The sequence below is a fragment of the Pantherophis guttatus genome, chromosome 17, assembly GCF_059756535.1.
Source record: "Pantherophis guttatus breed Tessera chromosome 17, ASM5975653v1, whole genome shotgun sequence".
NCBI lineage: Eukaryota > Metazoa > Chordata > Lepidosauria > Squamata > Colubridae > Pantherophis > Pantherophis guttatus.
Window position 1 is genome coordinate 12,048,107 of NC_142079.1, and position 13,931 is coordinate 12,062,037.

The following is a 13,931-nucleotide window of genomic DNA, read 5'->3' on the forward strand; positions in this document are numbered from 1 at the left end:
GTTGACTCCATCACTGACTATTGGGGGCGAGTCTTTGGCCCCCACAGAGAGGGCTCGCAATCTGGGAGTCCTCCTGGATACGCAGCTGTCCTTGGAGGAACATCTGACGGCTGTAACCAGGGGGACCTTTTATCAGGTTCGCCTGATCCGCCAGTTGCGGCCCTTTCTTGATCGGGATTCCCTGTGCACAGTCACTCATGCCCTCGTGACCTCTCGCCTTGATTACTGTAACACTCTCTACATGGGGCTCCCCTTGAAGAGCACCCGGAGGCTCCAACTGGTCCAGAACGCAGCAGCGCGGGTAGTGACGGGAGCAGCATGGCGCTCCCATGTAACACCGCTCCTGCGCGAGCTGCACTGGCTCCCGGTGGTCTTCCGGGTGCGCTTCAAGGTGTTGGTTATCACCTTTAAAGCGCTCCATGGCATAGGGCCTAGCTATCTTCGAGACCGCCTGCTGCCACCGACGACCTCCCATCGACCCGTGCGCTCCCACAGAGAGGGCCTCCTCGGGGTGCCATCAGCCAAACAATGCAGGCTGGTGACCTCCAGGGGGAGGGCCTTCTCTGTGGGGGCACCTACCCTCTGGAATCAGTTGCCCCCAGAGATAAGGAGAATCCATGACCTCAGTGCCTTCCGCCGTGCCCTTAAAACCTTCTTTTTCCAACAAGCCGGAGAAGGGCGGTATACAAATTCAAAAATAAATAAATAAATAAATAAATAAATAAATAAATAAATAAATAAATAAATAAATAATGTTCCCAGCCAGTTTTAAACATTTTCACAATGTTTCGCACAGCAAGAACTTGCAATATTATTTTTTTTTTGCCCTGGACACCTGATTTACCTAGCTGCGTGAATACATTCACCATAGTCTGCAAGCTAGGATTGATAGGATGGGCCAGATGTGGCTTGTTCAACCCATGTACTGAGTAAATCCTGTCCTGGAGTACAAGGGAAGTAGATTGCAGGTTAAAAGCTGAAGAGGGGTTCAATTTACGATAAAATTGTTGTCTAGAAGCATCGGGGACCATAGATGCAAACATATGCAAGCATTAAAAGCAGTGGTGTGATGCACAAAATGAGATTCAGCCGGTTCGGGGAAACTGGATGCTAATTTTACATCTGGTTCACTGAACCGGTAGTTGCAAGGACTGTCTGGCCCCTCCCACCCTGCCCCTTGCCTCCCAGGAGTCTCCACGCGGCCTGTTTTGGATGCCAGCTAAGTGCAGCGCCCGTGCAGAGTCTCTGCGACAGAGGTGGGTTTCAGCAGATTCTGACCAGTTCTGGAGAACCAATAGTGGAAATTTTCAGTGGTTCGGAGAGCCTCCCGGAAGTTCCGAAGCCTCCAGAGCCCAGGGGAGACTGTTTTCGCCCTCCCAGAGGTTCAAATAAAGCCTCCGGAGCCTGGGGAGGGCGAAAAACGGCCCTTCTAGAAGTTCTGAAAGTCCGGAAATGGGCTCGTTTCTGGCCTCCGGAGCCCAGGGAAAGCCGTTTTCGCGCTCCCAGAGGCTCAAGGAGAGCCTCCAGAGCTTGGGGAGGGCAAAAAGCCCCACCCCTCACCATGGTGCAGGAGGCCGAGTAGGCCACACCAACCATGGCCACGCCCATCCAGCAACCAGGCAGACAACGGGTTGCTAAAACTTTTGAATCTCACCCCTGCCTTGATGCATAAATTAGACTTGGGGGAGGGAAGTTTTGGGATAGAGGGAGGGAAATTCTTTTGGTAAACCAATCTTGAGAGAGAGAAATGTCTTTGCCAGATATGCAGAGGAGAAGATAAACGTAACAAATAGAGATCCAACTGAGAATTAAGGAGAAATTTCCCGACTGTGAGAACAATTTATCAGAGGAAAGGGTTGCCTTCAGACGTTATGGGTTTCCAAGGTACTGGACAGCCATTTGTCTGGAATAAGGTCTCCTGCTTGAACTAGATCAGAAGACCTACAAGCTTCTTTCCAACTCTGTTATTCTGTAATTCTATATTTAAGGTTGGATGTTATCAGCCACCTGGGGCTATGGCATAGGACAACTCAAATGAGCTAAGTTATTTGTGCTGCAACAGAGCGCATAATGCTTGAATGGAAGGAGAGCACCACCGTGTGGCCTTCACAATATTAGTGAAATGAGGACTGCCACAGAAGCCACTCCTTCTCCTCTTAGTTGATCCAGGCAGTGTGATGCAGGCAGAGCAAAAGGAAAAAAAAAATGATTGGCTTCTACAATGAATACAATGGCTTAACGGAGACGTGCAGGGTCCATTAGCTCAAGAAGAATGATTAACTTCCAATTCCATGATGTAATTTAAAAAAAAAAAAAAAAAAATTCCAGAATCCAAAGGGAAGCTGATCAAGAGGGAGGAAGCTGAATCACCAAGTGAGTAAGTTGATGACTCCAATTGGAGACGACAACTTGGAATGTTAGAAGAGTTGAAGGCCATCAAGAAGGAATGTTATACAATAGATGGTGGAGAGCAAGACTTCACAATTTGGGATAGTTTTTTTTTACTTTTCCGGAGAGTAGGGATCTGGCATTTGTGACATTGAGATTGTGATGTCTTCGTGGACTGACTTCAGAAGACAAGTTTAGACCAGTGCTTCTCAACCACGGCCACTTGAGGACGGGTGGACATCAACACTCAGAATTTCCCATCTAACGTGGATGGGCCTCAACTTCCAAATTCCCCAGCCAGCAGGCTGGTTGGGAAATTATGGGAGTTGAAGTCCACCTATCTTTAAGTAGCCAAAGGTTGAGAAACGTTGATTTAGATATTACATGTGGGCTCAGTGAGTCTTCGGTCCTTGTGATGCGTGAAGGAAGAGAGAGATAACTTTTCACAGGTGAAACCTAAATATATATTTTGTACAAATATATACGTGGATTTCTGGGATATCAGTGTCCAATTCACTTTTCTCCTTGGTGGGATCCGTATTTTGGAACAAATTGCAATGACAGGAAACAAGTATTTTACTGAAGTTTAGGAAAAGGCTCAAAAATGGATTTATTTCCCAAGGCCCTTTAAATGCTGCTGTTCCGGCTTATATTTTATTGGAAGGTATGTTTTTATTGGCTCTTAAGCTGCCTGGAGCCACTAGAGAAGTCATTTAGATGGTCCAAGTAAATAACTCTATTCCGCCATCTCTTTTGAGTAATGTTGTGCTTTTAACTGACACAACTGTGGGCCACTTCACAAAATATTAAGAGGTTGCCATCTCTAATGGTTTAAAAATGGAAAAGTCCCATTTTCAGGACGCAAAAATTAGCAACAGGAGATAGGATGTCTTTTTAACTCAATTTTTTTTAGTCCCAATCTTTAAAAACATATCCAGTTTACCTGACATTCTACCCCATTTCTGAGAGTTAAGACCAATTTATGAGTGAACAATAACCATTGGGAGGTGGGGACGGGGACAATAGTTTCAATCCCTCCTTAAAACAGAATCCACTATAAATGGGAGAACAATTTGATAGGATTGTTAAACAGATTGATAACAATTTGCAATGCTTCCCCTCTACTTCTCTAATTGAACTATTTTTTCCCCTGAACATTCTCCCTTAGTTGAGACACAACCATTTCCCTCAAGCTTAGGTTTTGTGTACTGTTTGTGTTGTCTAACAAAATAATTTATATCCTATTTCACCAATAATAGCATTTCAGGCAACTCGAGATGCAGAACATACATTAGGAACGTAGCTTCAGCTAAAACCCTAACTTTGTTAGGTGTTTTTTTTTTAATTTTGTGGATTAAAAGATTCAAAGTCTGAAATGACGTCAGGTTGAGGCATAACATAAAAGCTTCAAGCCGAGCCAGGCTGGGGTCCTGTTGCGTGTGGTATGAAAACTTAGGACATGTTTTCTTCAAGGCGAGGCGAATTAGAAGCAAGCCACTTGCTTTCTTCTGCCTCAGTTCAATTCATATCTGCTGTTTTTTTTCATCTACAACCAGAATCCCAACCAACAGCTGTTCAACTAAGGCAACTGGGCTGCTGTTACAGGCAGTGAAAGCCTCTTCCTCTTTAATAAAGGAAGTTTGGTCTCAAAACTGCACTTTGCAGTCGGCGAGGCCTGCTTGGACCATAAACCAGGTGGCAGGTTTCCACAGCAGGAAATGCACAACACTCCTAGGTTGTGTCTGTGCCCACTCAACCTCCATATTTGCAACCCTCCTCTTGCGAAAATAGTAGGCGACCGACTGGCCAAGAATAGGTTCCTCATTCCTGCTCTAGAGGCTGAAGATGTGGTCCTACCTGATCAGTTTATTCAACTATAGAATCACGTTAAACTCAAAATGCTGCACATCTGTGCTTTCCCCCCAGCAGAAACAGTACCTATGTTTGTCACCCTTGGTGCCTGTAAGGATCCCTGCTTTTTAAAAATTGTTCGAAATGAGATGAGATCGTGGCACTTTGTGAGGCCCCGTCCTCAGCAGTCAAATTTATTTTTAGGGCTGGTAGTAGCCTCTCTGGCCTGCAATGCTAGCCTGTTATCCTACCTTACCGGAATGAAAACACTGGAGGGGATAGCCGTTAATCAGCCTTGAGAAAATGCACCCTCCCCCTTTAACAATTAGCAGAATGTCAGGTGGGGCTTGGTGGTTGCAGGCAGTCACCAAGATAGAAGAAAAGCATGTTTAGACCTAAGAATCATCTTTTTTCCAATGAGCCCATAATCCCTTGTGGGGCAGAGTCTGAACAACTGAATGGAGCTAGCAAAACATTTGCTGGCCAGATGCCCTTCCTGTCGCCAATGCTGAGTTTTGTTCAGCAGATATATTCTCAGTATGCCGAGAGAGAAATATCTGCCTCTACCTAGGACTGAACTCACAGCCTCCCGATTGTGAGGCGATAGCTCTGCCTCTAAGCCACCGCACCACTCTTTAGACCTAAGAATGTTTTTCTCAAAAATTAATCTGACTGAAGCAGCCCTTTTCATGATTTCATCTAGCATTCAATGATTTGCCTCAACTCTAGAAACCCAGAGGACGGCATCAAACGTACACTTCGGATCTAACCACAACAATTATTTAGGCTGAACCAAAAGGAAATTAGTAAATTTATTTAGGCCAAAAAACTAGCTTAAAATTTAGATGCCGAACTATGAGCTTCAGTTACTACCTGTGTGGAGAAATCTTTTAGAAGGGAAGTATTTTTTTTTTTTTTGAAAATTCCAAATCTTGCTCCAAATAATTATCCTTTGAAAGAGCCGCTTGATTGGGTATTTGAAATACAACTTTATTATGATCTAAACAAAAAGGAATGGGAATGACAGTAACAAACAAGATTTACCACTGAATACTGTGATGAGACTGCAGCAGTCAGATTTGTAACTCAAATGTGGAGTAAATTTGCAGTCCAAAACAGCTAAATATGCAGGTCCAAAAAATGAAGGAATTTTATTTTAACTGCCACATTCACACGCCAAACCCCATTCTCTCTTTCAGCATCCCAAAGATTAAAGCACATGTTCTGGTCAGCTAGAATAATAAAGTGGCAAACACGCTGCACCACTGACATCACAGGACAGTTGCCTATAAAACTAGACTTCTGACGCTGGGCTCCAGCTTCGTCTCCCTCACAGGTCATCATCTTCGTCTGGCAGTGCAGTGGTCTGAGCAATCTGGAAGACGGGAAAAGGAAGGGTGGGTCAAGAGCTCTGAAAAAATGTCCAGGCCACAGGATGGTGGCCAAGACCTTTTTTAAAAAAGGGTTACCTGTAAATCTTGCTCGTACTGTGCTGCCAATGCTGGATCCATAACAACTTCCGGGGGCGCAAGAGCAGGCATGGCAACGAACTCCAGGTTGGGATCTCCAATGAGCTTTCTCGCCAGCCAAAGGAAGGGCTTCTCAAAGTTGTAATTACTCTTGGCTGAAATGTCATAGTACTAAATGCAAAAGGTTACAGAGAGAGAACTTGAGTTAGCAGAGATTGAGGTATCTGTTATCCTCTGCAGGTGACTTTTTTGCTCGTTTGACTTATTTTAAATCTTTCTATCACCCTAAGATAGGTGCCTATTTTTATTCGAATTGAGAGTTCAGAGCAAGCAGATTCAAAGAGAAAAATCACTTTGCCAATGAAATGAAACATGGATGGAAGAGAATATTTTTAGCTCAGGATTGAACTGTGGGGGTCTCTGATGTTCTCTGAACTGGTTTTCTTGCAAACCTTTCATTATCGAAGTAGGTAACACTACGTAACACAATGGCTAGGCTATAGCACTGATGTTACCTAGCTGTGTAATGAAACGTCTGCATAAATCAAGTATGGTTATTATTATTTTGCTTCAATCACATTACATAATCTATAAAAAGAAAAGAGGGCTCCTCCCCCCCACCACCACAAGAAGCACTTAACAAATATGTTTGTTGAATTAAAACCCAGAACCATAGAGAATTAAAGCTGCAAAACAGGCACATTTGGCAAAGGGGGGGCGTCATTTGGTAAGCTTTCTTGCAGACCCTTACATCAACATTTGTGAGCTAGAAGAGATGCTTTGTTCTTACCTGCAGGTTCTTCTTCCTGTGAAAGACAATGGACTTTGCTTTGACTTTCCTGTCCTTGATATCCACTTTGTTGCCACACAAAACTATGGGGATATTCTCGCAAACTCGTACCAGATCTCTATGCCAGTTGGGTACATTCTTGTATGTAACCCTTGATGTTACATCGAACATTATGATGGCACATTGAGCTAGAAGGTAAAGCCATGGGCATTATTAGTCAAGGGGATAGAAGCAGCATAATTTACAGTTCTAATATTAAAGCAATTTTTTAACAAAAGCACTCCCAAACGTTTGCATTGTTCCTTCAACAGTATCCTAACCTTAACGCATATTCATTTTGATGTAGTTTCACATTAAGTTTCAAAATATGGGATGTTCACAGGTAATAAATCTTGAATTACTATCATCTTTTAACATAAATATAATGGAAACACAGTTCTAACATTTTGATAGAAAACAGAAATGGGAACACTTAAGTTATTGACATAGCATAGTTCTTTATCTCCTGTTCACAAATATTTGTTCAGACAATCTATTTATTTACTAAATGCATATGACACCAGTCACTCTTGAACTGACCTTGAATGTAATAACCATCCCGCAGGCCTCCAAACTTTTCTTGACCAGCTGTGTCCCATACGTTAAATTTAATGGGACCTCTGTTAGTGTGGAACACCAGAGGATGGACTTCAACTCCCAGAGTAGCTACAACAAAATGAAATGTTAGTTGCTACACTGCATGCTTTCAAGGATTATTTCCAGGTTATTTATCCATCTTGGGCCTGTCTGCATCTTGTCTACAAATTGTTAATAAGCAACTTTTCTTTAAAAGGTCTTTGCTTTTATTAAGATTTTTCCCCCCAGCAGTTTGACCCTTTTCTCTCTTTTCACTCACCCCACCCCCTGATCCACCAAGAGATGAAAAGGCTAATTATGGCTCAAATGTCTTTCAGTTCAAGTTGTACGAGACCCTAGACCCTTCGAATATACAGACCATAAAACTGTATAGATATCTAGCATTTTACACTCAAGTTACAGTTTAGAGCTGGTCCTCTGAAAGGTAAGATAGCTATCAAAATCATTTTACTGTGTCTAGATGACTTAAAATGGTTTACATACCTACATACTTCTTCTCAAATTCACCAGTCAAGTGGCGTTTCACAAATGTCGTTTTACCAGTGCCACCATCACCAACCAAAACAAGCTGAAATTTTTTTTTAAAAAAAGATTTTTTAAGAAAATTGTCTTATACTAATTTTTTTTCTACCAGTATCAATCTTACAAAACAGGAATATATACCAATTCAGTATGCTATAATTGTTACAGAATAGTATAAAGATCTGGGGAAAGTTAGATGTAAATTTTTGTAGGCATGAAATTGGCTAGATTAGTAACTAAGATACTACAATTAACCAGATATATCTACAAACTATTTACATAAGCCATCTCATCCAAAACAGGCTTATTTCAAAATAAAGCATTGATAATAAAAAAACTAAAATATATTCAATATTTCATAGCTATATACCTTGCAAGCTATTCAAGTTGTGGCAACAAATTAGCAGAAAAATGTTTCTTGAAATAAAACATAGCTAATTGATTTATGTTATGTATTTTCCCATCTTGATGTTTAATAGGCAAATTCATGTATTAAATCTAAGGAAAATCTAAGCAAAAGAATGGTTTATAGATAGGGAGAGCTATTAATTTTGCTTTATTTAAAATTTTATTTCCTTTTCTTTAAAATTACTCAAAAAGACTAGAAACTCACATCCAATTATTTCTATGTACTCAAAATAAATTATAAAATTTTACAATTAAAAGCACCCACCACTGTTTGGAATAGAATAGTGAATAACCACTATTTGGTCAATAGTAATAAAATTATAGTACATATGTGTAATGTTTTCTATATTTAAAAATTCAATCCAACTTTTAAAAAAGTTGACTAATCTACCAAAAGTACTACTTTCACTCTCCAAAAGGAATGCATCAAAACAAACTCCTTCAATATAGATAATCAAAGATAACATGATTCATTAAAAATTACAATGTTTGGATAGCAATCCAATTCCTTGAGTTGGGGCTAAACTGTGTTTAAAATCTACAAATACATAATAAACATTAAAATCTACAAATACATAATAAGAAAACAGGCATACAGTGTAGGCCACAAGCCTATTTGGGAATCAGATTGATATTTTACATATCTGTCTTCTAAGAAACCATATCAAATTTCTAACCACACACTGTTAGCCCTCAACAGATTTAAAATAAATTTATGTTCCATCTAGAACAGGCATTTCTTTGAAGTGAAGGGGAAAAAAAAAAAGCAAAAAAATCACAGTCAACTCAAAAAGGAGATGGCATAAACCAGAAAAGAATTCCTGTGGATTTGCAAACCAACAAAGAAAGCCTGGAGGCCTGCCTTACTACGCAGGTTTCCTCCAGGATAAAATCATTAGAAAAACCCAGGTGAAAAGGAGGCCGCTCAGCCCTACCTTAAACTGCACTTGGGGTTCTCCTTGTGGGGCGGCCATGCTGCGTCTGTGGGAAAGAGCAACGCATGAGTGGTGAGGCGGCAATGCGGATGATAGTCTGCCCCACGACGCTCCGTGGGCTGGCTGGCTCAGCTCTCCATCCGGGTCGAGGAGGAGGAAGCAGTAAATGGCGGCAGGCAGCCAGAGAGGGCTGGCCAGGTTTTTGCGTCTCTCCTCCCCACACCTTCCAGCCCTTATAAAAACAACAAACAGCTACATTCCACACAAAACTATACAACCAGGGGCTTGTCAGAGATGGTGAAAAACACTGAAAAGGGACTGGACTAAGAAGGCAGAGAATGGAAATAGGTGGCAGGGGAGAAGAGGTCCCAGATACAAACCAAATCACCTGTTTTCCTTTTATAGGAATATGTGCCCACCCCCCTCTTCCAGGCATCCCATGTCTGAGGGCAAAAGAGTGTGTCCTTAGAGAAGAGCCCCCTTTCCCTTTTTTGGCATCTCCCCCCAAGAGAAAGTCTCTAGCAAGTCAAGAGAAGAAGGGCCCCCTCCCACCTTTCTTGGCACCCCACCCAAGGCAAAAGTGTGGGGGGGGGAGGCAGAAAAGAGTTTCCCTTTTCTTGGCATATCCCTCAAAAGAAAGTCTGGGGGAGTAGGATTTTTACAAGCACCCCCCCACCTTAATGTGATCTCCCCCTAAAGACAAAATTGGGGAGGGGGCAGAAAACCCCATAAAGGGCCCCCTCTCTTTCTTGGCACCTCCCCCACAAGGCAAAAAAAATCTGGAGGGTAGAAGAGTCCCCCCCCTTCCCCTTTCTTGGGATCTCCCCAAAGTAAAGCCTGGCAGATTAGAAGAGAGATTCCCCTTTAAATTGGGGGGGGGGGAGCGTCCCACCTTTCTAGGCATCTCCCCTATAGGGGAGGGAGGGAGAAGACAGTGTTCCCCTAAAGAAGAGAGCTCCCCCACCTTTCTTGGGACTCAATAAATGAAAAACTCAGGAATGGGAGGGCGAACAGATTAAACCCCTCCCCCAGAAATAGGGCGCCCCCTCCCACCTTTATTGGCATCCCCCCCCAAGAAAAAAACTGTGGGAAGCAATAAACAAGCCCCCCCCCGCCATCCAAAGAACACCGTCTTTCAACATATAAGAAAACAATCTGGAGGGGGGGTAGAAGAGAGAACCCCCCCCAAAAAAGAGCCCCTCCCCCACCTTTCTAGGCCTCTCCCCTTAAGGGGGGGGGGAAACCCACATGGAGGCTGAAGAAAGAGACTCCCCCCTCTTCCCAGAAAGCCCCCCCTTTTTTTCCCAGCATCCCCCCCTCCCTCCATCCATCCCCCCCCCGTGACCTCTTTTTTCGACTCACCTCCGAAGAAAGGAGAGAGCTGCGTTTGGGCGCCCATTCCCCCCCCCCAACCACCACAGCCTCACTCCCCCCCGCGCATGCGCACACAGAGCCCTCCTCGCGCTCGCTCTCCCTCCCCCCCCCGCCGTCGCCAACGGCCTCCCGCCAACCGCCGCCTCTGCGCCCCCCCCCACCTCTCCCCGCGCATGCGCCTCAGTCTCCTCTCTTTCCTCGCGGCGAGTGGGGGGGGGCGTCATCCGGAAGGCCTTTCCCGCTCTTTTTTGGGGGGGAGGCCGTGTGGAGTTGGGGTAGAAAAAAAATGGGAGAGGCGGCCTGGCCGTTCCCGCGAGGTGGGCGAGCCCGGCCGCGGCCTTTTTTTTTTTTTTTCTTTCCCTTCTTTCTTCCCTTCCCTCGCTTTCGCCGAGCGGGTTTACCTTTCTCGGGGCGTCTCGTTCGCTGCTTGGCCTTCCTTCCTTTCTTCCTTCTCCGCTCGCGGCTGCCGCTGTTACTGAGGGGGGAAAAGCGGGCGGGCGGGCGGGCGGACTGTGTGAGGGAAGATGGCGGAAGCGCGCTCGTTCAAAATCGCCCCTGAAAGAAGCAGCAGCCGCAGCAGCAGCAGCCGAGGGCGGGGAGCGCGCACGCCGGTGACGCAGCGGCGCGGGGGAATAGCCAATCAGCGCGGCGGGCGTGCTTGCGTAGCGCTGGAGGGGAGGGGCTTGGCGTCACGCGACTGCGCCTGCGCGGTATGCATCCCTCAGAAACTGGCCTCTTCGCCCCGCAAGGCTCGCTCTTTCTCTTTCTCCTCTGCCCTCGCTTGCGCGCAGACCCCGCCCCGCCTTTCTCGACTGCGCGCGGCTTCTTCGGTAGCTCCTCCCCTCCTCCCATCCGCGTTGAGGTGCGCGCCTGCGCGATGGGCGCGCGGGCGATCTGGCGCGAAAAGGGAGCGCTCTTCTCTTCCCCCCTCCCTCTTCCTTGCCTTGAGCGCGCTGCTATTTTAGATGTCAAATGCTTTGCAAAAAAAGAAGGAAAATAATAATAATAATAATTAATAAAAAACAAACAAGCAATGCAATGCAAAGAGCGATGGAAAAGAGCCATGGGCACCAGTATGATGCTTCTTTCTTGCCATTCTGGGTTGCAAAAAATGAGGCTCAGCTTCGCTGGCCAAAAGGCGGGGGAAGATGGGCTATGTAGTTTAAGCATTGCAAAGTTGGGGAACAGGCCCTGCCAGATGGGCTCGGGGGCGGGTACTTTTTCCCCATTCATGGGGTGATTGTGAGTCGACCCCAGGTGAGTGGGTGGCCGAAGACAAAACTTTTTGATACGTTGCACACCGAAGATCATAATTTATTCTCATCAATTTGAATGTTTCTTTCTTGGGAATGCCTCAGTTTGCTTCTAGACTAGGTCAGGAAGGAAGTTTGCATTATATTTCATTCCATCATCTCTGTACATTGTTCTGAAAGACTTCGTATCATTCATTTTCCTCTTCTAACTTGGTAGAGCGCAGTACTGCAGGCTTCTTTCTGCTGACTGCCGGCTGCCTGCAATTTGGCAGCTCGAATCTCACCAGGCTCAAGATTGAGTCAGCCTTCCATCCTTCTGAGGTCAATAAAATGAGGACCAAGATTGCTGGGGGCCATAGGCTGACTCTGTAAACCGCTTAGAGAGGGCTGTAAAGCACCGTGAAGTGGTATATAAGTCTAAGTGCTATTGCTATTATACTTCCTCCCTCCCTTCCTTCCATGGTGCACAATGGTTAGGATACAGTATTGCAGGCAAATTCTGCCCACTGCCAGCAGTTTGATTTTGAACTGGCTCAAGGTTGACTCAGATTTCCATCCTTCCTAGATGGATAAAATGAGGACCCAGATTGCTGCGGGCAAGATAGCTGACTCTAAACTGCTTAGAGAGGGCTGTAAAGCACTGTATAGTAGTATATAAGCCTAAGTGTTATTGCTAGTGCTATTTTCCTTCCTTCCTTCCTTCCTTCCTTCCTTCCTTCCTTCCTTCCTTCCTTGGTGCACAGTGGTTAGAATGCAGCATTGTAAGCTAATTCTGCCAACAGGCAGGAGTTTGATTCTCACTGGCTCAAGGTTGACTCAGCCTTCCATCCTTCCGAGGTGGGTAAAATGAGGACCCAGATTGTTGGGGGCAAGAGGCTGACCCTGTAAACTGCTTAGAGAGGGCTGTAAGGCACTGTGAAGAGGTATATACGTCTAAGGGCTATTGTCCTTCCTTCCTTCCTTCCTTCCTTCCTTCCTTCCTTCCTTCCTTCCATCCATCCATCCATCCATCCAGCCCCCAAGTAACATGTCCCAACAAATAAAGTCCAAGGCATCCTTCTTCCTCTTCAAATCTATTTATTAAGAAGGTTAAGAAGGTTCTTAATAAATAGTCCAATTGCAAGGACTTGGTGCAATTCCGACTCTGAACCGGATCCGGAATTACACTCAATAAAAGCAAAAGTTTGAAACTTCCCCGCCCCCCGAGTCACAATCTCCAATCAACTCTCAGTCCAACAGGCTGGTGACTCCAAGCTCCACCTTCGGCCAGCTGCAGGCATCGTCTCTCTTCCCACGGGAAAGGAATGCCACCTAGACATAACATTCCCCCTTTTTTCTTTACACCCCCCTGTCAACAGTTAGAAAGTGGCAAACCTGAAATATTTGCTGAATTCAGTTACTATAAGGTTGACTCAACCCTCCATCCTTCTGAGATCGGTAAAATGAGGACCCAGATTGTTGGGGGCAAGAGGCTGACTCTGTAAACCGCTTAGAGAGGGCGGTAAAGCACTGAAAAGTGGTATATAAGTCTATACTTGTCCTCTTAGGATCATCCATTAAAACTGAAATATTTTCTGTGGCAAGGCACCAATCCTGTTACAGGTAGCCCTCGTCTTACAACAGTTCAGTTAGTGACCAAAGTTACAATGGCACTGAAAAAAGTGACATATGACTTTTCAGCATCCCTATAATTGCAGCATTGCAGCATCCCTATAATCGAAATTATAGATGCTGGGCAACTGGTTCGTATTTAGGACCATTGCTGTGTCCCCATGATCACTTTTTGCGAACTTCTGACAAGCAAAGCCAATGAGGAAGCCAGATTCACTTAACCAAAGGATTTCTAACTGCAATGATTCACTGCAACTGTGGCAAGAAAGGTCGTAAAACAGGGCAGAACTCACTTAACTGTCTCACTTAACAACAGACATTTTGGGCTCCATTGTCGTATGTCAAGAACTACCTGTACTTGATTTTTATTATTTATTTTTTTTGGTTTTTTTCTGCAATAAGTATTTTCTGCAATAAATAAGAGCCTTGGTAGCACAGTGGACTAATGCACTGTTATTAACATCTGCTGCTTGCAATTACTGCAAGTTCAAATCCCACTAGGCTCAAGGTTGACTCAGCCTTCCATCCTTTCAAAGGTAGGTAAAAGGAGGACCCAGATTGTGGGGGCAATAAGCTGACTTTGTATAAATATACAAAAGTATGAAGGCTATTGCTTAATGCATTGTAAGCCGCCCTGAGTCTCCGGAAAAGGGCGGCATATAAATTAAAAGCAAAAAAAAAAAAAAGTATGCAG

General features: G+C 44.6%; 1 protein-coding gene across 2 annotated transcripts; it reads right to left on the reverse strand.

Annotated features, from left to right (window-relative positions):
• Positions 1–5,208: 5,208 nt before the first annotated feature.
• On the reverse strand, positions 5,209–11,227 carry RAN (RAN, member RAS oncogene family). 2 transcript variants are annotated; one of them, XM_034406123.3, is made up of 7 exons: positions 10,775–11,227; positions 9,000–9,045; positions 7,618–7,702; positions 7,078–7,203; positions 6,499–6,686; positions 5,709–5,879; positions 5,209–5,614 (listed from the first exon to the last, which is right to left on the reverse strand). In XM_034406123.3, exons 2-7 carry the CDS (start codon positions 9,036–9,038, stop codon positions 5,570–5,572), a joined length of 654 nt encoding a protein of 217 aa, XP_034262014.1. In that variant the 5' UTR covers positions 9,039–9,045; positions 10,775–11,227; the 3' UTR covers positions 5,209–5,569. The 2 variants fall into 2 exon arrangements, with proteins under 2 accessions (XP_034262014.1, XP_034262013.1); XM_034406122.3 differs by lacking the exon at positions 10,775–11,227 and adding an exon at positions 10,362–10,477.
• Positions 11,228–13,931: the final 2,704 nt, after the last annotated feature.

Excerpts from the sequence above, each read along its gene's own strand:
- RAN (XM_034406123.3), bottom strand. The coding sequence starts at position 9,038 with ATGGCCGCCCCACAAGGAGAACCCCAAGTGCAGTTTAAG. Across the intron at positions 7,703-8,999 it reads AACCCCAAGTGCAGTTTAAG|CTTGTTTTGGTTGGTGATGG; the intron begins GTAGGGCTGAGC and ends AAAAAATTTCAG. Across the intron at positions 7,204-7,617 it reads ATTTGAGAAGAAGTATGTAG|CTACTCTGGGAGTTGAAGTC; the intron begins GTATGTAAACCA and ends ATTTTGTTGTAG.